The sequence below is a fragment of the Acomys minous genome, assembly GCF_964271855.1.
Source record: "Acomys minous genome assembly, chromosome: 17".
NCBI lineage: Eukaryota > Metazoa > Chordata > Mammalia > Rodentia > Muridae > Acomys > Acomys minous.
This window is the reverse complement of record NC_140500.1, coordinates 71,726,894-71,753,488: the sequence shown is the minus strand read 5'-3', so window position 1 is coordinate 71,753,488 and position 26,595 is coordinate 71,726,894. Positions and strand designations below refer to the sequence as shown.

Here is a 26,595-nt window from a genome sequence, read left to right as displayed (position 1 = left end):
TATGTATACAGTGCTCTGCCTGCATGTGGGCCTGCCTGCCAGAAGAGGTCGCCAGATCTCATTATAGATAGTTGTGAGCCACCATGTGGTTACTGGCAACTGGACTCAGGTCCTCTAGAAGAGCAGCCATTGTTCTTAACCTCTGAGCTGTCGCTCTAGTCCAGGTTGATATTATTTTACCAGCTGATCGCTAGCTGGACTCCTAAGTTCAAGAATGTCAGACTATCTTCTCCCTCCTCCCCTTCCTTCCTCTCTCCTCCTCTCCTCTCTTTTTTTTTTTTTTCTTTTTTTTTCGGTTTTTCAAGACAGGGTTTCTCTGTGTAGCCTTGGCCATCCTGGACTCACTTTGTAGACCAGGCTGGCCTCGAACTCACAGCGATCCGCCTGCCTCTGTCTCCCGAGTGCTGGGATTAAAGGCGTGTGCCACCACGCCCGGCCTCTCCTCTCCTCTCCCCTCCCTCCCCTCCTTCCCCTTCCTTCCCTTCCCATCTTCTCTGCTTCTCACCTATCTTCTCACTTTACAAATCCATCCTCTTTCTCTGTTGGTGTTTCTGTTGATATATGTGTATTTGTGTGTGAATATATTTGGAGGTGTATGTGTGTGCATGTGTGTGTATGTGTGCATGCGTGTGTGTGTGTGTGTGTGTGTGTGTGTGTTTCTGAAGGTACACATGCATGTATTTATGAGTGGTTCCTCAAGTCCATCTACTTTTTTTTTTTTTGATACAGGGTCTCAGTGGCCTGTGACTCATGGAGTAGGCTAACCTGGCTGGCCAGCATCCTAGGGATCCATTGCCTCTGCCTCTCCAGATGTTGTAGCATGCACTCATGCTACATCTGGCTTTTCCATTCTTTGTGGCATCTGCATGCCACACTCAGCTCTGAAAACAAGCATTGTCCTGACTTCCTCAGTCCGAGATGCCAGGCTCTTGTCTCTTTCTAGAAGCTCCGGGATTGCAGGGGTCTCCTTTGCCAACCCCCACCCACAGTGCCTTATAGAAGATGGCACAGATGGGGCGGGGCAGCGTTTGTGGGACAAACGAATGAATGGGTCCAGGATCGTATGTTATCCCACACCCATTTTTCGTTACACACACACACACACACACACACACACACACACACACACACACTTAATATCTCTGTGCCTACCATGTGTTGAGTAGAGTCAATACAATTCTCCTGCTGGGTAGGAGTTGGCTTCTCCCCTGTCTCTATTGAGACAAGAAAGGGAGGCGCCTGGCCAGAGTGGAGACGCTGTCGGCTTCCCCCTGCTGTAGTTCCCTGGCCTCTGTGTCTCCTGGCCATAAATAGCGAAGGATGAATGACTGGGTGCCCACAAACAAACTTGATCTTCTGCCCACAAGCTGCAGCTGGATCCACATGCCGACCCCAGTGAGCATAGCCCTGCAGAAACTGCCAGCTGCTGCCAGGCGAGGCTACGGGGTAATCGCTGGAGAGAGCGTGCCTTCCTGCTCTTCTTGAAAAATAGAAACAAATTGAAACACGAGTTGGCTTTCAAGGAGAGCTCTTAGGTGTGTAGATGCGCATGAGTGTACACGTTCCTTCCTCAGGAGGATGAGGAATCTGGGAACCTGGCACCTGGATGGAAGGTGGGAGGCATCTGTGCCAACTCCAGTCTTTCTTCACAGCCTGTAGGCAGTGCTGCTGAGAACCTGATGGAAAGTGTATTTTCTTATCTTTTCAGGTTTCCGTTCTATTATGAACTAAAAATAGCATTTGTAGCCTGGCTGCTGTCTCCCTATACAAAAGGATCCAGCCTCCTGTACAGGAAATTTGTTCATCCCACTCTGTCTTCAAAAGAAAAGGTAACTGACGCTGCTTCTAGCAAGGGCAAAATCCTGTGTAGAAGGGGTTGTTTTGTTGCAGGAGACCCCTTGTGGTTCTTCTTTACTTCAGCAGGTAAGTTGTTTTCTTTAATAGACCATGTATGTAGATATTTTTTCATTCTCACCCTCATTTATTTTGAGTGGGTACATGCATGCCATGGCACACATATGACAACCACGTGTATCTTGAGAACTGAATTCAGGTTATAAGGCTTGGCAAGTGCCTTTATCCACTGAGCCATCTTGCCAGCTCCCTGTCTCTGTCTCCCTCCCCTCCTCCTCCTCTTCCTCCTCCTCCTCCTCCTCCTTCTCTCTTTCTCTCTCTCTCTCTCTCTCTCTCTCTCTCTCTCTCTCTCTCTCTCTCTCTCTCTCTCTCTCTCTCTCTCTCTCCCAGCTCATCGCTATCCTCCTGCCTCAGCTTCCCATGTGCTGGAGTTAAGGCTTGCACCTCTGTACCCAGCTCCAGTGCCTTTTTAAAAACTCACTTCTATAGCTGACCATGGTGGTGCACACTTTTAATCCCAGGACTCAGGAGGTGGAGGCGGGCATGGATCTCTGTGATTTCAAGGCCACCCTAGTCTACAAAATGAGTTCCAAGCCAGACAAGGCTAAACTAATGAGACCCTGTCTCAACACCACCACCCCATTATTTCTGTAAGCTTCTATTTTTAAAAAATTTACTTCTAATTGTATGTATCTATGGAGCACAGCCTGACAATTTGATACATGCATATAATTTGTGTTGACCAAATCAAGGTAGTTAATGAGTTAATGTTTCTACCTCCTTACACATTAAAAAATTATTAGTACATAATAATTGCACATATTTATGAGGTACAATGTGATTTTTCAGCATTTGTACAATGTGTTCTGATCAAATCAGGAGAATTAGCAGTTTTTCTCCTTATTGCTTTGTCTTTAGAAACTTCAAAATCCTCTCTTTCTGTGTCTCTCTCTGTCTCTTTCTCTGTCTCTTTGTCTCTCTCTGTCTCTGTTTCTCTCTGTGTCTGTCTGTCTGTCTGTCTGTCTGTCTGTCTCTCTTTCTCTGTCTATGTCTCTCTCTGTTTCTCTGTCTCTTTGTCTCTGTCTCTGTCTCTGTCTGTGTCTGTCTGTCTGTCTGTCTATCTGTGTCTCTCTCTCTGTTCCTCTGCCCGCCCCCGTTGTGAACTGATGTCACCCTGCAGTACTTCAGAACACTAGTGCGCGTTACTTCTGTCTGTAGCACTGTCCGACTCCCTGTGTCCCCTGTCTCCTCTCCTTTTGGACTCTGCATCCAGACTGACTATTTTGACATCCACCTGGGAAGAGCGCATGGATTTATACTTACTTCACTGACTTCATTGTGGTCCATTATGCTTGGAAAGGTTATTGTTCTGTATTATTCTGAGTAAAATTAGTAGTTTTCTATTATGTATATATGCCATATTTCCTCATCCATCCACTGGTGAACATCTGGGTTACTTCCATCTTACTATCATGAATAGCACAGCAATATCTGATTGGTTCAAAATCTGCACAGTTATCTCAATAGATGCAGGGAAAAGCATTTGATAGAGTTCAGTGTTCCTTGGGCTGGAGAGATGGCTCAGCAGTTAAGAGCAGAGGAGCTGGGTTCTCCCATCACTTGTGAGGTAGCTTACAGCCCTCTGTAATTCCAGCTCCACGTGACCCTACATCCTTTTCTGACCTCTGCAGGCACCTTACACACGTGCGGTATTTATACATACAGGCAGGCAAAACACTCATATACATGAAAAAATAATCTAAAAATAAATATTTAAAAAAGAATTCACCTTCCATGACAAAGTTCTCAGGGAATCACATACAGAAGGAACATACATCAACACGATAAAGACCATGTGTGACATCCCACTGCCAGCTCCATATCTGACTGGGGAGAAGCTTTGTTTTTATGTCTCAGATAATACTAGCGTGTCATAGTATGAGAGGGTCTCCCCATAGCAATCTGTCAAAATAAATAAATAAAAGATATGCATGCAAGAAGAGAGGATGTCGGGCTGGAGAGGTGGCTCAGAGGTTAAGAGCACTGTCTGTTCCTCCAGGGGTCCTGAGTTCAATTCCCAGCAACCACATGGTGGCTCACAACCATCTATCATGAGATCTGATTCCCTCTTCTTGCCTGAAGGTGTATATGCAGGCAGAACACTGTGTATGTAATAAATGAATAATAAAAAAAAAAAAGAAGAAGAGAGGATGTCATATCATTCCTGTTTTCATATGGTCTGATTCTATATGTAGAAAAACCTAAGGATCCCACAAAAAAGGCTATTAAAACTGACAGGTAAATTCAGTAATTAAATGATTAAATAAATCAAGATATAAAATCAGAAATATTAGGGCTGGAGAGATGGCTCCACCAGTAAAGTGTTTGCTATGCGAGTGTGAGCACCTGGGTTCTGACTGTGAACACTCGCATGGAGGAACAGGTTCGGCAGTGCATGGCTGTAACCTCAGCACTGATGGGGAGGGGAGGATGGAGATAGCAAATCCCCTGGAACTCCCTGTAGAGACAGTCCAGCCACCTCAGCGAGTTCCAAGTTCAGTAAAGACTGTCTCAAAAAAAAAAAAGGAGGTGGAAAATAGAGACATGGCTTCCACATTCATGTGTACGTGCGCACACGCGCGTGCACACACATGCATAAACACTTGAACATATACACACATGTCCAACACACACACACAATCAGTAATATTTCTTCTTTATTGTGGTGCTAAAGATTGAGCCCAGGGCTTCATGAATGCTATGCAGATGTTCTGCCACTGGCCTACAGCCCATAGCTTGCACTCTCCATATACCAATGACAATACAGTTGACAAGGAAATATGAAAGTAATCTGTTTGTTTTAAAAAGTGCATATTTAGCTGGGCAGTGGTGGTGCACGCCTTTGATCCCAGCACCTGGGAGGCAGAGGCTGGTGGATCGTTGTGAGTTTGAGGTCCGCCTGGTCTACAGAGTGAGTTCCAGGACAGCCAGGGCTACACAGAGAAACCCTGTCTGGAGGTGGGGGCGGAGAGTGTATATTTGTACATGTTTAGACATAGCAGCTGGGCACAGTGGCTCACATATGCAGTCCTAGCTCTCAAAAGGTTAGACAGGAGGATGACAAGTTTGAGCTACAAAGTTAGATCCTGTCTCAAATGAAAGTAGTGAAATTATATAAAGATGTTGTTCATCATTATTGATAAGACATTTTCACAGATTAAAAGAAATAAAAAGATTAATAACTTAACTCCCCAAAGATCACAAACATCCAGTTCCAATACGTAAAAGGAGGAAGCAGGTAGATTTCTTGAGGCAAGTTAAAGGCCAACATGATCAACATAGTGAGCTTCCGGCCCTCCGGGAGCACACAGGTGCCTATCTCAAAGAAAAAATGAATGAATGAACTACCCAAATTCAACCTTTTTAAAATTATAAAGATATCTACATATACTGTTTACCATTTTACACAGACTCTTCTTTTGATAGTTGTCAAAAGTAAGCTAGGAACAGAGACAGGCACACACTCAGTCCCAGACTTGGCAAGGACAAGAGAGGAAAGTCTAAGGAGCCAAGGAGTTCAAGACCAGTGCAGGCAGCATAAGAAGATCCCATCTTGGGGCTGGAGAGATGGCTCAGAGGGTAAGAGCACTGGCTGCTCTTCCAAAGGTCCTGAGTTCAATTCCCAGCAACCACGTGGTGGCTCACAACCATCTATAATGAGAACTGGTGCCCTCTTCTGGGCTGCAGGTGTACATGCAGGCGGAACACTGTATACATAATAAGTAAATCTTCTTAAAAGAAGAAGAGGAAGAGGAAGAAGAAGAAGAAGAAGATGATGATCCCATCTCAGAAACAAATAAATAAACAGAAGCGTAACATAGTCGGCTGGGAAGACAGCTCTGCGGGCGGATTGCTTGCCCCGCATGCACAAAGCTCAGGGTTTAATATCCAATACTGTCTAAAATCAGGCATGGTGACACACCTGTAATCCCAGCACCCTAAAGATGGAGGCAGAAGTTCAAAGGTCATTCTAAGCTACCTAGGTGTTTCGAAGGCCGGCCTGAGTTACTTGAGATCATGTCTCTAAAGAAGTGAATAAATCTTAATATAAATACAACATTTGTACTTAAGAAGGTGGCTCCGCGCTGTGCAAGTATGAGGGCCTGTGTTCATCTCCCCAGCAGCATGTCCTCCGGCATGCATGTGTCTGTAACCCAGGACTAGGCCAGGGCGGAGGGGTAATAAAAACAAGCAGATGCCAGGGCCTCAGAGTCAGCTAGTCCAGCCAAGGTGGTGAGCGTCAGGTTCAGAGAGAAACCTTAACAACTAAAGTAGAAAGCCAGTTAAATGGTCTGTAGTATAAATATGCCATCTGACAATCAGAGTTTAAGCCTCAGAACCCAGATGGGGGAGAGAGAGAGAAAAAACCAACCACTGCAGATGGTATTCTGACTTACACCCATGCACCATGGCCTATGCACACCCTTACATACACACACATACACACACACACACACCAAACAAACAAACAAACACACACACACACACACATACACATGCATGCAGCACACACACTAAGTAAACAAATAAATAGGGATGGATCTCCGAGCAAATTGTTATTTGTATTTTGAGATCATAAACATTACCCATAATGCATAGCTGCACGATCTTTCTAATGACCCACAGTGACAGAACCGTTTCCTTCTAAATATTGAGATTATTCCTATTTCCTTCCTATTACAGGCAACTCTGCACTGAGCACCACCATACACAGGGTTCACTCAGTTAATTGCTTTAGCTTAATGAATTCCTGAGAGTGGGATTACTGCGCTAAATGATTCTAATGGTGCCTAATTCGTTGATTACATTATTTTTCTAACCTGATTGTGTAGTGGAATTCTTTAAAGTAAAACAGGCACCTCTTAGATCTTGAATGTGAAAATATCCCCCACAGGCCTTTTGTGTTTGAAGAGCTGGTCCCCAGCTGGCTGTGCTATTTTGGGAGGCTACAGCATCTTTCTTTATTTCTAAGATTTATCTATTTATTATTTTTACAGTATCCTGTCAGCATGTGTATACCAGAAGAGGGCACCAGACCTCATTATGGAAGGCTGTGAGCCACCATGTGGTTGCTGGGAATTGAACGCAGGACCTTAGTAAGAAGAATAAACAGTGCTCTTAGCCTCTGAGCCATCTATCTCTCCAGCCCGGGAGGCTGTTAGAATCTTTAGGACATGAAGCTTAAGGAGCAAATGTCGGTTGTGGGGCAGGATTTCAAGTTTATATCTGCCTCTGGGTCTGGAACACTGAGTTCTCCATTTCCTGGTTGTGCCATGTCAGGAACAGCTGTCACGTGTCCCTGCCATTGTGACTGCGAGCAGCTCCCACTACCTTGTCTGGTCCACCGTGATGGATGATTCTATCTCAAACTATCAAGATAGAATCCTTCCTTGCTCTAGTTGTTTGCCCAGTATTTTCTCACCGAGAAAATGAACACAGAACCCCGCAGGTAGCTCCCACTGGCAATCTAATGTCCCCACTTTCTGAAGTTCAATGCTTAGGAGTTCTTGGAGAAGGCTCTGGGGAACAGAGCAACTGGGCAGCTGTAGCCCTGAATGGCCCCTTGGGAGCCACGCCCACAGCCCCTCCCATATCAGGAAGGCGGGGCTAGAGGACTAGATACCGCTTGACTTGGTTTCCAAATCCCACTCTCCTCTCATTTCTCACAATGTTATGTCGTCCTTGAAGCTGTATCGTGTCCGTGAGGGAAAGTGGTGTCTTCTAGGACCCGCCGGGATTCACTCCTTTACTGGCTGGATCACAGAGGCCGGGCCCTCCGGGGGAGCCTGTGAACAGAGGTGCAGCTGGGGCGCCTGACCCCCACACACCCGCACCCACCTCAAAGCAGAGGAAGCTCACTAAGGAGCAGAGATTCAAACAAGGCTGAGGCCACATAGCTTACTGAACTTTAAAATGAGCCACCGCGGGCTAGCAAACACCCACTTGCTCAGAAGAATGAAAAGCACAAAACAAAGAAATAAGCAATACACCAGAGATGATCCAGAATCAGAACAAACTGGCAATATTGCACTTGGCTTTGGCCAGGAGACCTCAGTGCTGCTTTCCGCCTTGCCTTTCCCTTGTGAGACACCAGACTTTAATCTCTTTTATTTCAGTGCCTGTTAACTTAGCCGGGCGTGGTGGCACACGCCTTTAATCCTAGCACTCAGGAAGCAGAGGCAGGTGGACCACTGTGAGTTCGAGGCCAGCCTGGTCTACAAAGGGAGTCCAGCACAGCCAAGGCTACACAGAGACCCTGTCCAGGAAAAACCAACCAACCAAACAAACACAAATAATGACCGTTTCTTTTTTATTTATTTATTTATTGGTTTTTCGAGACAGGATTTCTCTGTGTAGCCTTGACTGTCCTGGACTCACTTTGTAGTCCAGGCTGGCCTCGAACCCACAGAGATCCGCCTGCCTCTGCCTCCCAAGTGACCGTTTCTTTCTGTAGCCAATCTCTCCTATTGTTACACACATGAGGCACCATCTTAGAGAGTAACAGAACTTGAGAGCTGCAGGGTTCCCATCACCTGGCTTGAAGGTGAAGATGATGGAGGCTAGCACATGTGGTACCCAGGCACTCACCCTATCAGCCCTTGTCACGTACCACAGGGAGAATGAAGCGCCACTATTATTGTCCTTTTCTAGAGGAGAAAACTCTGAAGAGTGGCTGGAGAGATGGCTCAGCAGTTAAGAGCACTGGCTGCTCTTCCAGCGGACCTGGGTTCCGTTTCTAGCACCCAGGTGGTGGCTGAAAACCAACAGCAGCTACAGTTACAGAGGATCTGGCACCCTCTTTGATGTCCACAGACATGCACGCACATAGTACACATACATACATGCAGGCCGAATACTCATACACATAAAACAAATCTTTAAAACATAGAACAAAACCAAACCAAACAAACCCCTAAGTTTTGCCACCAATTAGCTGAGGTCTGAGTTTGTTTTTAGTTTTTTTGATTTTGTTTTTGCTTTTTTGTTTCAAGACAGGGTTTCTTGGTGTAGCCTTGGCTATTCTAGACCGGGCTGGCTTTGAACTCACGGAGATCCGCCTACCTCTGCCTCCTGAGTGCTGGGATTAAAGGTGTGCGCCACCACACTGAGTTTGAAGATCTGTTCATGGCGTTCTGTCATGCTGGATTCTGTCTGTCTTGTGCAGCGGCTCCTTGGGGAAAGACAGGAACTTAGAGAGACTTTAGAGCTCACCTAGGCCTTGGGTTGGTGAAATACTGTGTGCCTGGTCACTCACAGCTCTGCCTTTCACTTGGCCATATCTAACCCATCTTTCTTTACCCTCCTATCTATGAACTCACATTCAAAGTGTCTCTGAAGTTACAGGCTACTGAGAGTCCGCCAGCAGGCAGGCTGCCAAGCCCAGCACTGGGGAAGAGAGGATGAGAAGAGATGTTTTTGAACTTGCCAGCTTAGTGTGCCTCTGCTTCTTCTCTGACAGGAAATTGATGACTGCCTGGTCCAAGCAAAAGATCGAAGTTATGATGCCCTTGTGCACTTTGGAAAGCGAGGCTTGAACGTAGCAGCCACAGCAGCTGTGATGGCTGCCTCCAAGGTACAGTACCATGCTGGGTCCTGAATACCATGGCTGGTGGACATCTCAGTCTCTCAAGTTGCCCCACCTGTCACCTCTGTAGATTGCACTGGATAGGGTAGAGATCGTTGGCAGCTCTTTATATTTATCTTGGTTTTGGTGGTGGGTTTTGTTTTGTTTTGTTTTTTGTTTTGACAGGGTTTCTCTGTGTAGCCTTAGCTGTCTTGGCACGCACTGTAGACCAGGCTGGCCTCCAACCTAGAACTCAGAGATCCACTTGCCTCTGCCTCCAGAGTGCTGGGATTAAAGACATGAGCCACCATGCCTTGCTATATTTATCTAGGAAAGTCTCTTTAAAAGTATGATGGGGAAAGATGGTGAGTTTTGCCTCCAGAGCATTCTCCTCTCTTTCACACACATGCAAATGCGCGCGCGCGCGCACACACACACACACACACACACACACACACACACACACACACACAGAGCCTGTGTGATAGCAAGAGGTTCCCAGAGCCCACAGGATAAAAGCCTCTAACCTGGGCTGGAGAGATGGCTCAGCAGTTAAGAGCACATGCTGACAACTCAAGTTTAGTTCCCAGCACAGTCAGGTGGCTCACAATTGCCTGTATCTCCAGCTCCAAGAGAGGATTTGATGCCTTCCTCAGACCCCTGTGGGTACCTGAATGGATCTACACACAGATGGATACATAATTAAAAATCAAATAAATCTTGGGAGGAAAAACCACTCTACCCTACCTGAAACTGAGGTGTGTGTTTCGGGGGGTGGTGCACAGAGGGAAAGGGGAGGGGAAGGAACTGTGGGACCGTGTGACTCCAGGATCCACAGGACCCCTGGCCGCCTTGGTGTAATGGAACTGTCACGGTGACAGATCCCAGTTAGCATCTTTGGAAGGGAGACTCTGCCTTGGTACCTAAGATCTGTCAGGATTTGCAAATAGCAGTGACTCCCAGGAACCTTCCATTTGTGATGCACACCTCTTAGCTTTGAATTTTTAAATGAAGGATTGCTCTAGTCAACCAAGCCCTGAGTTCATCAGGCCAATCCTGATGCGACAGAAACCGTCTCTCAGTCCCTCTCTCTACTGCACGGTCTCCGCCTTGGAAGCCTGACAGCAGAGGGTACCACTCAAGTCTTCCTGCAGAGTACATGTGGTGTGTTTGTCAGCGCAGGTCACCCAGCTCCTCAGCCCTGAGGTGTCAGCAACGTCCAAAGGCTCACCCTCTGTCAGGTCTGCCTCAAGAGCCTTGATGCCATCTTGGTTAGTCATCCCCTTACCTCCCCTACCAAAAAGGCCCATGAGCCCAAGACTCCTCCAGCAAGGTGTCTTACCTCAGCTAGAATCCAAAGAATGTTCCCGATGGCTTGGAACTTGCCTCAGGAAATAACTTCTTGTTAGTTCCTTTCATTCATGTTCCTGTGGGAAAGGACTTCCACTTTCTGTCCAATCGTTTTATAGGAGAAAATTTTTCTGCTTTGTGGGAGCCTTACTTTTTCTCACTAAATATAAGTATCTAGAGAGAGAGAATACATCTTCTCCTCCAAAAATAATGTCCTCTATTTTTTGAAACAGATACATGCTAAAAAAAAAAAATAAAAAGTAAAATAAAATCCAAAAATCCAGTCAGGTCCAGGTCTACTTCTGTGGTTTCCATAGCAACCGTGGACAGCACCCAGCAGAGTCAGAGGATGACTCACTAGCGGGTCCTCTTCTGGCTTTCATGCCTGAGCCACCTGCAAGGCTTTGTGTTCTGGTTTCCAGTAGTGCTGAATCAGAGCCTTAGGCAGCTAGCCCATGGATCTCTGTTCCTAGTAAGTTCTCCAGGCAATTTGAAACATTTACCTTTGGCTAGGTCACTGCCTGAAGTCCCATCCAGAGTAGAAAACATGGGTGACTGAGGTTAAGACAGTTTAGTTCTGTATCTTTCTTGTGGTGCAAGTGTAACCCCTAAAGATATTAACCTTGGACATGAGAAGATCTCTCTGTGTGTTTATGTGTATGTGTGTATGTTTTTATGTTTGTGTGTATGTATTTGTGGAGTTTGTGAGCATGTGTATATGTGTATGGTGTGTGGATGTGTGCATGTGGCTGTGTGTGGGGTGTGTGTGGATGGATGGATGGTGGGATGTGTGTGGATGTGTGTGGATGTATGTAGGTGTGGGTTTATAAATGGATTATGTGGAAGAGTGTGTCCCTATATGTGGAACAAGACGTCATTGTACGACCTGAGTCTGTGCCACAGTGGGATTGCAAATTTCTCTACAAAGCCATGTGACCGAGGAATTGGTCCTCTCTCCTTCTGGTGCTCTTCTGTCCATCTTCCCATGGCTCCCTGGACACTACAGAGCTATAAACAGAAGAGTGAAAGATCTTTTGACCGCATTATGGCTTAGTGGTTAAGAGCACCTCTTCCAGAAGACCCAGGGTCAGTTCCCAGCATGCACACAACAGCTTACAAATGTATGTAACTCCAGTCCCAAGGGATCCGACACCCTCTGCAGCCTCAGGGGCCCTGTATGCTCATGGTACAGAGGCATACATGTAGGAAAAACATCCATACACATAAAAATTTAAATAAAAATAATATTGATCTGTGAGCAACCTCCCCTAATTTAATACTTGTGGAGGATGTATTTATCTTCATGAAGTATGAAAACCTTTATAAGCCCAGGCTCAGTGGCACAAGGCTTTTGCTGCTGAGCTTATGACTGATGGCCTCAGTTTGATCTTGAATCCCTATAGTAGAAAGAAAGAACCAACTGTTCAAAGTTCACGTCTCAGGAGCTGGAGAGATGGTTCAGTAGTTGAGAGTACATGCATGCACACGCATGCACATGCACGCACACACACACACATACACACATTAAACAAATGAAAAAATGTTTTGAACTTCTAAACTATATCATTATGAAAACACAACTTTTTGTTAGTGCTATTATTTTTTATCTTGAAATTAGAAAACCTGAAACAAAAACGTAAGACGGGAGTTTCTTCGCAGGGTAGTTCAGTCACCCTGCCTACACCATTTTCTCCAAGGCTCCCATCTTTGCCCCAGGAGATGATGCCCTCTGTGTCAGTGTCCTGGTGACTTCGCTGCCTTCTCTCCTCTCTTTCCCACTTCAAAGCCCAGGATTCCACGCAAAGGAAGACAGCACCAACCCTTTTAAAGACTAGAAATGATCATTCCTCTTTTTCAAAAACAATACCCTTGAAATTCATTTGTCAGAAGAAACGTTCTCACATTCAAGGGAGGCCCCAGTGAGAACAAACTGAGCAAAACATCTGCAACCATGAAGCCTCCTGGACCCCTTACTCCGTTTGAAACTTGGTCCCTACACTAGGTCCCTTCTATTTGTCCATTCCTAGCCTTGCCAAGCCAACTTTTCTTTTAACTTGTCACTTAACTTGAAAGATACATGCCTTTCATCCCAGCACTCAGGAGGCAAAAACAGGCCGATCTCTCAGTTCAAAGCCAGCCTCGTCTACAGAGTGAGTTCCAGGACAGCCAGGGCCATAGAGAGAAACGCTGTCAAGAAAAAACAACTAATGGAAGGAAGGAAGAAGACAGGCAGGCAGGCAGGCAGGCAGGCAGACAACTTCCAGGACAGTTAGGGCTACTCAGAGAAACTGTGTCAAAAAAACAAAACAAAAAAACCAAAACAAACAAACAAACAAACAAAAAACCACAAAACAAAACAAAAACACAGATGGAGAGAGACAGAAAGAGAGACAGACACAGACAGACAGACAGACAGTGTTGGCTTTCTTCCCATGAAGATTTGCCCCTGGAGCATCCCTTATTGTACCAAACCTATTATTAAAGTCATCTTTTGAAGAGAGATGCTCCAAATAAGACTTACATTCTATGACTTAGAGATTCTCCTGCAGGTGGCTTTCGGCAGTGGTGGGGGTGCACTCATGTTTTTGTGTGCCCCACTTGCCACAAGGACCCCATGTTTCTTTTTTAGATTACTAGCTTCTTTTTTGTTTGTTTGTTTGTTTGTTTTTTGAGACAGGGTCTCTCTGTGTAGCCTTGGCTGTTCTGGACTCAGTTTGTAGACCAGGCTGGCCTCAAACTCACTGCGATCTGCCTGCCTCTGCCTCCCGAGTGCTAGCTTCTTTACTTAAAGGCTTATTTTATTTTAAGTTACGTGTATGTCTCCTGTGTAGGTATTTGCACATGGATGCTTTTGCTCAGGAAGGCCAGAGGTGTAAGATTCCCCCGGGGCAGGAATTGGAGGAGGTTATGAGCCACCTGATGTTGAGTGCTGGAACGTGGACCCGGATCTTCTGCAAGAGCAGTGTGTGCTGCTTAACACTGGGCCATGGCTTCTGCCCCGAGATGACTAGTCCTTTCCTTCATTTCTGAGTTGGAAAATAACCATAGGGGCAGGTAAGATGGCTCAGGAGTTAAGAGCACTGGCTGCTCTTCCAAAGGACCCAGGTTCAATGCCCAGCACCCATATGGCAGCTAACAACCATCTATCACTCCCAGGGGATCTGATGTCCTCTTCTGGCCTCTGCAGGCACTGCACAGGCATGGTACACAGACATACAGTCAGACACTCATAAATATAAATTAAAAATAAATAAAAGCTAAAAAGAAAGAGATTCAAATAACCGGAAGCAACAATGCTTAGTTTTATAGCCCTTTTACTTGTTATAACTCATTAATCCTAGTTGATGTGCTGGTCTTGGTGGCACACAACTTTAAGGTGAGCACTTGGAAGGCAGAAGCAGGTGGATTTTTGTGAGTTCAAACCCAGCCTGGTCTACATAGCAAGTTCCAGGACAAACAAGATTCCTTAGTTGATCCCAGCACTGAGGAGGCAGAGGCAGGTGGATTGCTGCAAGTTCGAGGCCAGCCTGATCTACAAAGCGAGTCCAGGACAGCCAAGAATACACAGAGAAACCCTTTCTTGAAAACAAAACAAAACAAAAAACCAAACCCTTAGCTGATGTGAAATATACACTTTTTTTTTATTGCTCCAACTCTATGCTGTGCAGCATGATAGCCACTTGCTACACGCATCTGTTTCAGTATGAAGTCACTGAAATGAAGGGGCCCTGGAATTGAGCCCTTTAGTTGGCCAGTGGCTGGCACAGGTACAGCATATTTCCATCACTGTGGGAACTTCCGCTGGGCAGCCGCCTCAAGCCTCTGTAAACGTTCTTGGGTGTTCCTTGGTCTTCTTTTCACTCTTTGACCTGTAGTTACTCTGGCTTTGGTGGGATACTTCCCTCTTTTACTCTCCAAGTTCTTGGAGCTGTATTTATATGGCTCCCAGGGAAGTGGAGCTGGACGCTCTTGCCCGTAGCATCGCCCACGCAATGGCTCCGTCTCCTCATCCTCTCCCTTGTGCCAGCCCAGCTTTCACACCACAAACTACATCCACTCTTGACCGCCTGCTGGAAACTCAGCCGCTCTGCCTGCAGTGTGGTCAGTGACCACGAGGGGTTAGTCAAAATTTTGACCACAGCCTGCTATCTGAATAGCCGGGCATCATTCCCCGAGAAATAAAAGTATGCTTTCTCATTCATTCGTCTTATTCCCAGTCTGACCTTTAAAATAGTCGTACTCAGAGTTGCTGTTTCTAGGATGACAAGGAGAGGTCCTGCAGGTGTAGCGCAGAAGGGATGGAGACATAAAGATGAGACTGGGAGGCCGGGGCCAGAGCTGGGCTGTACAGGCCTCAAACAGGAAGGGAAAAGAAGCAGCCGGCCACTTGCATGGCTATTGCAACAGTCAGGGTGAGAAGGGCAGAGGAGGGAAAGGAGGAAAAGATGCTGAAAGGTTAGGACTGGAGAAGTAAGTGGAAAGGGGGGTAAAGCGTCAGACAGGTCCGTGATTTGTCATTGTGGGCTCCAGTGAGCATCAGCAGTGTGGAAGAAGGCTGGACAGAGATCTCTGAGGAAGGCACAGCGTAGGGATGGCTTTCAACTGAGGCAACTGTCTTGACAGCTCAGTGTTTGGAGCATCCTGACCCCCTGTTTCCTGGGGATGCCTGGTTTGGATGATCAGGATGAGCTGATACAGAGATCTGACTCACCATGCAGTTTGATTCTGCTGTTATTTCTCATTAAGAGCACTTCCCAAAACAGAGGTCAGGAAACAGACCTCTCTCTCAGACATCCCTGTCCTCAGGTGCAAAATGAAAAGAAAAACAGGACAGAACGATAGTGGGATAATGGGGTTAGTTCTCGGCATAATCCACAAACTGTTTCTAGAAGGTTCTCACTATCGTAATATGCTTTTCTTTTCTTTCTTTTTTCCTCTCACTACTCCAAAACCTTCAGTAGAGAACTCAATTCTGTCCCCTGCCCTTTCCTTCTGGTGTGTCAGCCCTCGTGTGAGGTACACAACTGTGAGCTTGTGTGTGGTGCACAGCTGTGAGCTTGTGTGTGGTGCACAGCTGTGAGCTCCTGTGAAGTGCACAACTGTGAGCTCGTGTGTGAGGTGCACAACTGTGAGCTCGTAGGTGAGGTGCCCAACTGTGAGCTCGTGGGTGAGGTGCACAACTGTGAGCTCGTGTGTGAGGTGCACAACTGTGAGCTCGTAGGTGAGGTGTACAACTGTGAGCTCGTGGGTGAGGTGCCCAACTGTGAGCTCGTGGGTGAGGTGCACAACTGTGAGCTCGTGGGTGAGGTGTACAACTGTGAGCTCATGGGTGAGGTGCCCAACTGTGAGCTCATGGGTGAGGTGCACAACTGTGAGCTCATGTGTGAGATGCACAACTGTGAGCTCATGGGTGAGGTACACAACTGTGAGCTTGTGTGTGAGGTGCACAACTGTGAGCTCATGTGTGAGGTGCCCAACTATGAGCTCATGTGTGAGGTGCACAACTGTGAGCTCGTGGGTGAGGTGCACAACTGTGAGCTCATGTATGAGGTGCCCAACTATGAGCTCATGTGTGAGGTGCACAACTGTGAGCTCGTGGGTGAGGTGCACAACTGTGAGCTCATGTATGAGGTGCCCAACTATGAGCTCATGTGTGAGGTGCACAACTGTGAGCTCGTGGGTGAGGCCTCCACTGAGACTCAGGCCAGCTATGCTGCCCTGCCACCCAGAATGGTGCATGTTTTGTCACCTTGGTCCTTAGTCCTCTGGGATGAGTCTCTGTCTTTTTTTTTTTTTTTCTGGTTTTTTAAGACAGGGTTAGGCTGGGCATGGTGGTGCACACCTTTAACCCCAGCACTCAGGAGGCAGAGGCAGGTGGATTGCTGTGAGTTTGAGGCCAGCCTGGTGTACAAAGTGAGTCTAGGACAGCGAAGGCTACACAGAGAAACCCTGTCTCAAAAACCAAAAAAAAAAAAAAAATCAGACAGGGTCTCAGGGTCTCTCTGTGTAGCCCTGGCTGTCCTGGAACTCTCTTTGTAGACCAGGCTGGCCTCGAACGCACAGACAAATCTCTGTGTTGATTCCCTGCTCTGAGTAAGGTTCCTGGAGGCAGGAACCGCTTCACACTGACCAATGTTCCTTCCTCTTCAGGACTTCATGGAGTGTTGTCAGCATCCCACTTGCCTTTGTTGTGTGTGAACAGAGAAATGCATGGGCTGAGCGAGTGAGCGAGTGAGTGAACGAGTGAAGGAAAGAAATGAGGACACAGGACTCCTCAGTGTCTTGTTGGCTTGTGCCCATGCCTTTTTTTTTTTGTCCCCCCTTTACCCTTTATCAGGTGGCTCGACTCTTTCATTTTGTCTCCTCTTTGGATCTCAGAGAAGGGCAGGTAACCCACCCTGTTGAGAGGTGTGACTAACTCCAAACTGATCCAGTCAGGTAGAGAGACCCATCTGCCATCTCTACCTACCAGCCTCTGGTGGTCTGGATCAGAGGCAGGTGTCTTGCTGCCCCCGGCACCTGCGCGTGACATGTGTGACTCCATGCCAGACACACAGGCTGGCTGCACTTTGCTGTCATACCAGAGCCTTGTAGTGTGCTCTGGCAGCATCTAGCATGTGACTAACTTACTCAGTCCCCGCCCCCTTTGTTTAATGCCTGGAGAATGAATTGAATTTGTACTGATAGTTTCATGGTAGAAATCCTCATCTCTTTCTCTTTTGTTTGTTAATTCTCCGCGTGGCATGCTGAGGTGGGGCTGCCTGGCCCTGCTGCAGAGCACGTAGGCAGAGCTGGGGAGGCTGGCAGTGCCTGGGTATGATGTGAGGGATGACAGGAAGCACTAACTCTTCTTGAATTACCCCTGGGGAGTGTGGTTGTGCTACTGGCTTTGTTGTTGTCAATTGCCTACCTTACTAAAACATCTCGCTTTTATGCTCATTGTCATCCACAGTGGGCACTGGGTACTTGGTGAAGTGGGAGGAGCTAAAATTCACACTCTTCTGTGCCTTCCCTTGTTACTAGGTGGGTCCCTTCAGAACCTGTCCATGCTCTTAAATGGGTCAATTTCTGGAGTTATCTACCTTACCTCTCAGCTCTATTTTAGTTTCAGCTAAATATATATATCATAGGCCATGGTGGTACATACCTGTAGTCCTAGCCCTTGAGAAATGGAGGCAGAAAGATCAGGAGCTCAAGGTCACCTTGACTACATAGTGAGCTTGAGGCTAGCCTGGACTACATGAGACCCTGTCTTCAAAATAAAAAACAGGAGCTAGAGAGACGGCTCAGTGGTTGGGAGCCAGGTTCAGTTTCTAGCATCCACACAGTGGCTTGTCAACGTCTGCAACTCCAGTTCAAGAGGATCCAACATCTACCTCTGACTTCCGTGGGCACCAGACATGCACATGGTGTACACACACACACACACACACACACACACAGGCAAAACACTCATACACATAAAATAAAATAAGTAAAAATTAAAATAAAACAAAGCCCAAACTGCCTACATTGTTTTACATTTGAAGACATTTGTCACTATCATGAAAGCCCTGTTGTACTCACAAAATGTCATCCTCAGAGTTCTCTCAGGAGACTGGTGTATGTTGCTGGAAATTCAATTGCACAGCCTCCTACAGGAATGCATGAGCCTTATACAAGATGCAAAAAGAACGAAAGAGGGTGAGGTCACTCCTAGCCCTACCACCCAGTAAAGCCTGTCACTTGAGGCAAGCTTTCACTGAGCAGATACAGTTGTGGGCATTGACAGTGGATAGCTGGGCCCCATCGCTTCCTTAGCCATCAGAATTGTGAAGATTCCCTCCAGAGTAGAATAAAGTGACAATGTTTGGTGGTGAAAAAGTGCTAAAAACTGTCCAACAAATATGCCTCTCTAGGCTGGGGTGTGACTCAGTTGGGAGAGTGCTTGCCTAACATCCACAAAGCCTTGGATTCAAACTTCCAGCCCTACATAAATTGAGTGTGGTTCTGCATACTCCAAATTCCAGTGGTTTGGAGGTAGAGACAGGAAGATCAGAAGTTCAAGGTCTACCTTGGCTATTTAGTAAGTTCAAGGTCAGTCTTAGATACATGAGACCTTGTCTAAAAAAAAAACCTAAAACAACTAGGCATGGTGACATATGCGTCTAATTCTAACACTTCAGAAGCAGATGAAGGCAGAACTCTGAGTTCAAGCAACCTAGTCTACATAGAATGTTCTAGGTCAGCCTGAGCTATACAATAAAACTCTGTCTGTCTGTCTGTCTGTCTGTCTGTCTGTCTGTCTCTCTCTCTCTCTCTCTCTCTCTCTCTCTCTCTCTCTCTCTCTCTCACACACACACACACACACACACACACATACACACACAAACAAACACAAACCCCCTCTTTCCGCTTGGTTCACATATTTACACACTCAAGTTCTCCAAGGGGGGTGGGGAAGTATAGCTTTTGCTTTTGTAGTCATTTCAAGAATGAGGACTGGAAATGGCTCAGTCAGTAAAGCACTTGCTGTGCAAATATGAGCATCTGAGTCCCCAGAACCCTGTGAAAATGCCACGTGTGGTGGCACATGCTCATCCTAGTGCTGGTTCCCCAGAGTAGCCGAGCCTAAGTTGGTGAACTCCGGGTCAAAGGAAGTAGACCATTTCCTAAGGATGTCCTCCACACACACAAATACACACATGCTCCAATACACCTGCATGCAATACATACATGTACACATTCAAAAGAAAAGGAATAGCTAGGTATGGTGGTATATCCCTTTAATACTGGCAGCTGGGGAGCAGACACATATCTACCTTTGTGAGTTTAAGGTGAGAGTGATCTACATAGTAAGTTCCAGGGGAGTCAGGGCTATGGAGAGAGAGGGGGGGAGGGGGAGAGAGGAGAGAAGAGAAGAGAGAGAGAGAGAGAGAGAGAGAGGAGAGAGAGAGAGAGAGAGAGAGAGAGAGAGAGAGAGAGAGAGAGAGAGAGAGAGAGAGAGAGAGAGAGAGAGAGAGAGAGAGAGAGAGAGAGAGAGAGAGAGAGAGAGAGAGAGAGAGAGAGAGAGAGAGAGAGAGAGAGAGAGAGAGAGAAAAGAGGATATTTGAATGGTTGGTGCTCAGTGTCTCCCACTGTGGCCAAAAACATTTGAAATACATTTTAGCCTGGCGTTGTTTTTTTGAGACAGGGTTTCTCTGTGTAGCCCTGGCTGTCCTGGAACTCACTTTGTAGACCAGGCTGGCCTCGAACTCAGAGATCCACCTGCCTCTGCCTCCCAAGTGCTGGGACTACAGGTATGTGCCACCACCACCCAGTCCAGTCATTTAGAATTTTTCAAATACAAAGAATCCAAAATTATTTTCTCAAAGTAGGTAACCCAATGTGGCAGACAGGAAGATGTTCCAGAGGACAACAGCTTCCACATAACAAGACGGGGCTGCTCCCAAGCCTAGCTAATGTAGCCTCCCAAGGTAGAGACGAGACCCAGCAGTCCTAAGATGTTGTCAAACGAGAGGCATGTTAAGTTCAGCGGTCTCGTCTGTTCTGGTTTGTTTCCATGCCTCTGCGGCTCCCTCTAGCCAGGGCTAGCTTGGTCCTGAGCCATCTTTATCTCCTCTTTCTTAACCCTTGCCACTCGCCATCTTCCTGATGCTGGTGACATTGGAGCTACACTGGCTGGGCTTCTCTGAGGGAAACTGACCCCTTTGCCAAGTGGCCACCTACTGTGCCGGCTGCTGCTTTCCCTCAGGTCTGCTGCAGAGCATTTACAAGACTGACCCAGAAGCTGGTGGTGACGGACTTAGTCTCGGCTGGTTATTTGGGCTTGGGGTCATGAAACCCCACCTGGTCCTTTTGCCCATACGTTGCCTTTTCTTCGCTGATTTCAATGACAGCTTAGGTGTGGCCAGCAGCCGCTGCAGCCATCATTTGGTTAGCATAAAAAATAAATAAAAAGCTTGGTTTTAAAGATTTATTTTTAAGTGTGTGTGTGCATGTGCGTGCGCGCGTGCATGCGTGTGTGTGTGTGTTAGGAAGAGGATATGCACAATCATGTGAGTGCATTGGAGCTAGTGTTACAGGCAGTTCTGAGCCTCTTGATGTGGGTACTGGGAACTGAACTCAGCTCCTCTGGAAGAGCAGCAAGCTCCCTTAGCCATAGAGCCATCTCTCCAGGCCCTTGGCTGGCCTTCTCACACACTTAACTCTGGCTTGCTTTATACAGTGGATATCGTAGGACATAATACTTTATGTCTTTATAGATTAATGGTTCTAACTATATATGCTTGGTTTTAAACCACTTTCCATTTGTGTTTGTTGTTGTTGGCTTTTGGAGAAATAAGGTTCACTCTGGAGCCGAGATTAGCCTGGAACTATGCCACTGAGGCTAGCCTCAAACTGTGACAGTTTTCCTGCCTCAGCTACAGAATGCTGGGGTTACAGACGTGAGCCTCCACACCCTGGATGTCATTGCTGCTGCTCTCCTTGGGACATTTTTGTTGTTGTTTGGTTTTATCTTTGGTAGCTTGGTAATTGACCTATTTCATTTCTCAGGGCATCATCTAGCCTTGTGCTAGCCACTTTTGCTTGCCTTGTGCTAGCCCCTTTCGCTTGCCTTGTGCTAGCCTCTTTTGCTTGCCTTGTGCTAGCCCCCTTTGCTTGCCTTGTGCTAGCCCTTTTTACTTGCCTTGTGCTAGCCCCTTTTGCTTGCCTTGTGCTAGCCCCTTTTGCTTGCCTTGTGCTAGCCCCTTTTGCTTGCCTTGTGCTAGCCCCTTTTGCTTGCCTTGTGCTAGCCCCTTTTGCTTGCCTTGTGCTAGCCCATTTCGCTTGCCTTGTGCTAGCCCCTTTTGCTTGCCTTGTGCTAGCCACTTTTGCTTGCCCCTCCCCAGCTCACTCCTTTTGTTATAGAAACAGTTTGTGGTTTTGCTGTTTTTATTATTATAATTTTTAAGATTATAATTATTTACCTTCTTTCCTGTTCTCCTTTCAACCTCTCCCATGTAACCCCCACCCACTCTTTCACTTTAATTATTATTACATATGTGTGTATACACACTCCTAAATACATAAACACAACCTGCTCGGTTATTAACTTACGCCCTTGCCTTCTTTTGTTTCTAGTTAACTTACACCTTCCATTTCAGCAGGTGGCTGTGCTTTGTTCGTCCTCTTAGATCATTGTTTTATTACTGAGTAAAGTGAAAAGGCTCCAGCCCTCTGCCGGGTGCTTTGGGCCTGGCTGCTTTCCCTGCTGCAGCACCCTCGGCTCCTCTGTGCTGATCTGCTAACGCTCTTATGTCTGCCCTACCTTGTTATCCACAAATCCTCTGGACCACTAGGCATAGGGGTGGACGCTTCACTGTGAAAATAAGATGCCACTCCCACCCAGAGTCTCTGCCTCCCACTGCCTCGCCCGGGACTTGAGGAGGCTGCATTCTGAGCACAGCCGAGGTCATCACCCGGCAGCTGCTTGTTCCAGATTCCACTCTTCTCAGTGACCCCTGACCCCTGACCCCTGTCAGCTTCCCGTGCCCCAAACACGTCTCTCCAAACTTCATGTACTGTTTTGTTTTGTTTTGTTTTTTAACCCATTCAGTCTGCTTAATGCATGGAACTACACAGTCCATCTATGGAAACATGGGCTGTTACAGGCAGCCTATCAGAGGCCTCCTTCCTGTAAAACACTGGCTGGAGAGATGGCTCAGTGATTAAGAGTATTTGCTGCTCTATAGAGAGCCCATGGTTGACAGCATCCATGCCCAGCGGTTCATAGATGCCTATAAGTCTGGCTGCAGGGACCTGGTAAACTCTTCTGGCTAAACCAACACACACATACACACGCACTCGCACTCACACACATTCTTTAAAAGATAACTGACTCCCCCACCCCTGCCTAAAGCCATCAGTTGCTAATCGCTCCTCAGCAAGGGTAAGCCTCCCACAGATTTGATCAAAACACATTAAATGCATGTGTGAAAGTCTCAAATAATAAGTTAAAAGATAAAAGTACACAAAATAAAATAAGGTAAATTCTAAGCAACAACAAAATGCAACTCAGCTGCCCTGAGGCACAGGCACACCTACAACAACACCCAGCTCTCATCTTCGCCTGATCCTGAGGCACAGGCACACCTACAACAACACCCAGCTCTCATCTTCACCTGATCCTCTTCCCTCACTCAGGCCCAGGTTGGCGGTTGGGGGAGATTTCCACCCATATAACACATTTATCTTGCTTTCCCAAACAAAACATATTCAGACTAAGGTTTACCCCCACAGCGCCTTCAGCATATCAAGTGGTTATGACAACAGCAAAGTTATTTTTTTTAATATCCTTCCTTCCTTTTGGGTATTTTATGAAGCTTTTATGCATCAATACAAGTAAATGTGCCTTATAAACCATTTCAGCTGCACATTTTTTTTCATGACTACTATCATGCATTAAGACACACACAGCCTGAATTTTATAGCCTCTGGGAAGATGGGCTGAGTGCACAGGATGTTAGGTTTGATATTGTAACCAGATTCTGAGAACCGAGGAAACGAGGAAAGCATGGCCACACACAGACTTTTACTGGGAAGCTGAGGCCTCCGGCCGTCTCTATAGAGTAGGGACTGCAGTGGCTGGGGATGTCGCTGGGGTGCCAGAGATCTGCCTGGCATGCATAAAACCCTGAGTCTGAGCCCATCTCTACATAAGCCAGGAGTGATGCTCCGTGCCCATAATCCTAGCATTTGGGGAGTGAAAGCAAGAAGATCAGGATGACCCTAACAGCTATGTCCCTATATTATTAAGCAGCAAGTTCAAGACCAGCCTTGGACATATAAGATCCTATCTCAAACAACAAAGTGTGTGTGTGTGTGTGTGTGTGTGTGTGTGTGTGTGTGTGTGTGTGTGTGTTGGCGGGGAGGGCTGCAGAGGCTAGTCATCCTAGCTACAGATTTCCTTGTATGTGTCTGGACTATCCCTTACATGCCAGCATGTATACCTGGGAACCTCAGCCGAGGCAAACCAGGCCGTGTCTACTCACAGAGCGAACATCTCGTGTCTGTTCCCACTGCTGTCCACAAACCCATGCTCAGGCCTCTGACACGTGCTCTCCTGTGTTGTGTCCAGGGACAGGGTGCCTTGTCAGAGAGACTGCGGAGCTTCAGCATGCAGGACCTCACCACCATCAGGGGCGATGGTGCCCCTGCTCCCTCGGGACCCCCTCCACCAGGGCCTGGGCGGTCCAGTGGCAAACACGGCCAGCCCAAGATGTCCAGGAGTGCTTCTGAGAGTGCCGGCAGCTCAGGTAGGTCGCTCCACTCCCCTTTTGTGCTCTCGAGAGCGTCGTCGCCATTAAGAGCCCTAGTACTGGATGGTACACAGGGTGTCCCTCGCCTCATAGACCTGTCACCAACGGAGGCATTTGTTAGAGTGCACAGGGCCACACGGTGCCCCACGGGGGCCACTCAGGAAGCTGGCCTGGGGGCTTCACCTGCGTCAGGTTAGGTCAGTCATTCCTTCATCATTGTCTGAGGAATTGGACAATGCTAGGATGCTAGTTCCTGGGCCAAGCCTAGGCCTTGGGAGCTCTTTCCAGTCTCTCTACTGCACACTCAGGTCTCATGAGCATCTTCTCCCACTCTCCAGGCCTGCTGACACCCATGGGCCTTCCTCCCTGTGTATTTCCTTTCCCCCTTCTCCACTGTCTCTGCTTCACTTCTGACCACCTACTCACTGTGCCAGCCCACAGCCTGCACCTACCAAGGACCAACGCTAGGCCTGAGGTCCAGTTCCTGGGGAGGCCAAGGATGAGTTCCTTCCAGTAACTGAAAATCTACCTCTTCTGCTTAACTCTCGTGGTTAAGCTCTCAGCGTGAGATGCCCATATGGGACTTGACCAGGAACCTTGGGCCTGTCTCCAGAGGTCTCAGTAGGTCCATGTGAAAGCCAGCTATGTAAATTGAGGTGTAAATTCAGTATCTGATCTACTCGTGTGGCCTGGGAGCTATTAGTTTCTAAGATGGATCTTCAGGAGGTGACAATGACTCAGGAGCTGACAGAAATGGTGGACAGCAGGAAGTGTGGAGGAGGTGCTGGGTCACCACCTTTGCCCCTCTTCGTTACAGAAGAAACAGGACTTGGGCTGTTTTGGAATATGCGTTATGTACCAAGTATCTGTTACTGCCCTTGAACATGCAAAGCGGGGAAGGTTGGTGGTGGCACATGCTTTTAATCCCAGCACTCAGGAGGCAGAGGCAGGTGGAGCTCTGTGAGTTCGAGGCGAGCCCAGGCTACACAGAGAAACCCTGGCTCTAAAAACCCACAAAGCAAAACATGCAAACAAGAATTCCCCAGGGCACCTGGACCCTTCCTGTGTTTTGAGAGGCAGCAGGAAAGGCACCTGGGCTCTGAGCCCCAGATCCTGACAGACCCCACCTGACTCTGAGGGCTAGCACGTGGTCTGCACATGATAATATGCTCAGGCCCAAACACTCAATACCATAAACATTCCTTTGTGTCCTTTGGCATCTTCTCCACTCAGAACCATGCCCTTTGCATTACCCCTGTTTGAAGGTCATATATTTTTTGTTTTCTTTTTTTCTGTTTTTTTTTTGTTGTTGTTGTTTTGTTTTTTGGGTTTTTTTTGGGAGGGGTGGTTGAGTGAGAATTTCTCTGTGTGGCCTTGGCTGTCCTGGAACTTGCTCTGGAGACTAGGCTGGCCTTGAATTCACAGAGCTCCGGCAGCCTCTGCCTCCCAAGTGCTGGGATTAAAGGCATATGCCACCACTGCCCGGCTAAGGTCATATATTTTTGATGTGAGATGCTTTCACTCTAGAAGCAGGGCAGGACTTGGGAGGTGGTTCACTATGAGGGCTCAGTTGGAATAAGCCAGGTAAGAGTGCTCAGGACCGCGCCTGGTGCCAGTAGGCAGTAAGTAGCTATTGTTATAAATCCTGTTATTTCTTTATCTCACCCAAGAAAGTACTTTGCAATCCTGAAAGTGTTCAGGAGACAAATACTTCTCTGTGAGGCAGTGTGAGCCCGATTATTAGAATGACCCACACCAAAGTTGAAAGGTCAGGCAGGGAGTTCTTCCTCAGCTGGGATGTGGGCTCAGGTAGCCCTGTGTTCCCTCCCCCTCTAAGACTCTGTTTTGTCATTATAGAGGAGAACCAAGTAGAAGTGTCAGGCACAGAGAGGTCGTACATTCTGTCAAGGCCACACAGAACCAGAGTCTAGGCCTCCTGCCCAGACCTCCTCTTGACAGACTTTTCAGGTTAGGGCTCAGAATGAAGTGACAGGAAGTTGGCAGAGTCTCAGAGATTCTGGGGATGCTTCCAAGGCCTGAGTCAGCTTCCAGCCCAGCACGAGATAGAAGGTTTGGGATGACTTGTTTTGCCCTTGGCAGAGGTGGTGAGATCCCTTGCCATCCTGAGACCTCCCTTCAGAGAAGGGATGTAGCTGCTCTGGGGCCCAAATCAAAAGTCACTTCAGAAAGAAAGACACGTGAGACGTGGATCCCGGGTGTGTGGCAGAAGTGCCCGTGCCCAGGATGGAGTTGGAGCTGTTGTCCACAACATGAGAGACGGTGTCCCTGGGAGGAGGTCTGGCAGAGGAAGCCGAATCATCTGGGGCTGCTGTGTCCTTCCCAGCTCTGCCCACAGTGTGGGACCCAAATGCCAAGGGAGGAAAGTGGGGTGAGGCGCCCCAGAGTAGGGGAGCAAGCTGGGCTTCAGTGTGCCAGTTTTCTCATTGATGTGACAAATAACTGAGAAGCAATGGAAGTCAGTTAGTT

General features: G+C 47.4%; 1 protein-coding gene across 3 annotated transcripts in view; it reads left to right on the top strand.

The window, feature by feature from the left end:
* The window catches only part of REEP1 (receptor accessory protein 1), a 126,205-nt gene that overhangs the window by 87,146 nt on the left and 12,464 nt on the right, over positions 1-26,595 (top strand). For 2 of the 3 annotated variants that reach the window (XM_084766919.1, XM_084766918.1), the window contains exons 4-6: positions 1,709-1,829; positions 9,374-9,487; positions 23,928-24,105. In XM_084766919.1, coding sequence (XP_084623045.1) covers positions 1,709-1,829; positions 9,374-9,487; positions 23,928-24,105 — 413 coding nt within the window. The remainder of the gene's footprint in view (positions 1-1,708; positions 1,830-9,373; positions 9,488-23,927; positions 24,106-26,595) is intronic. The other variant, XM_084766920.1, reaches the window with a different exon arrangement.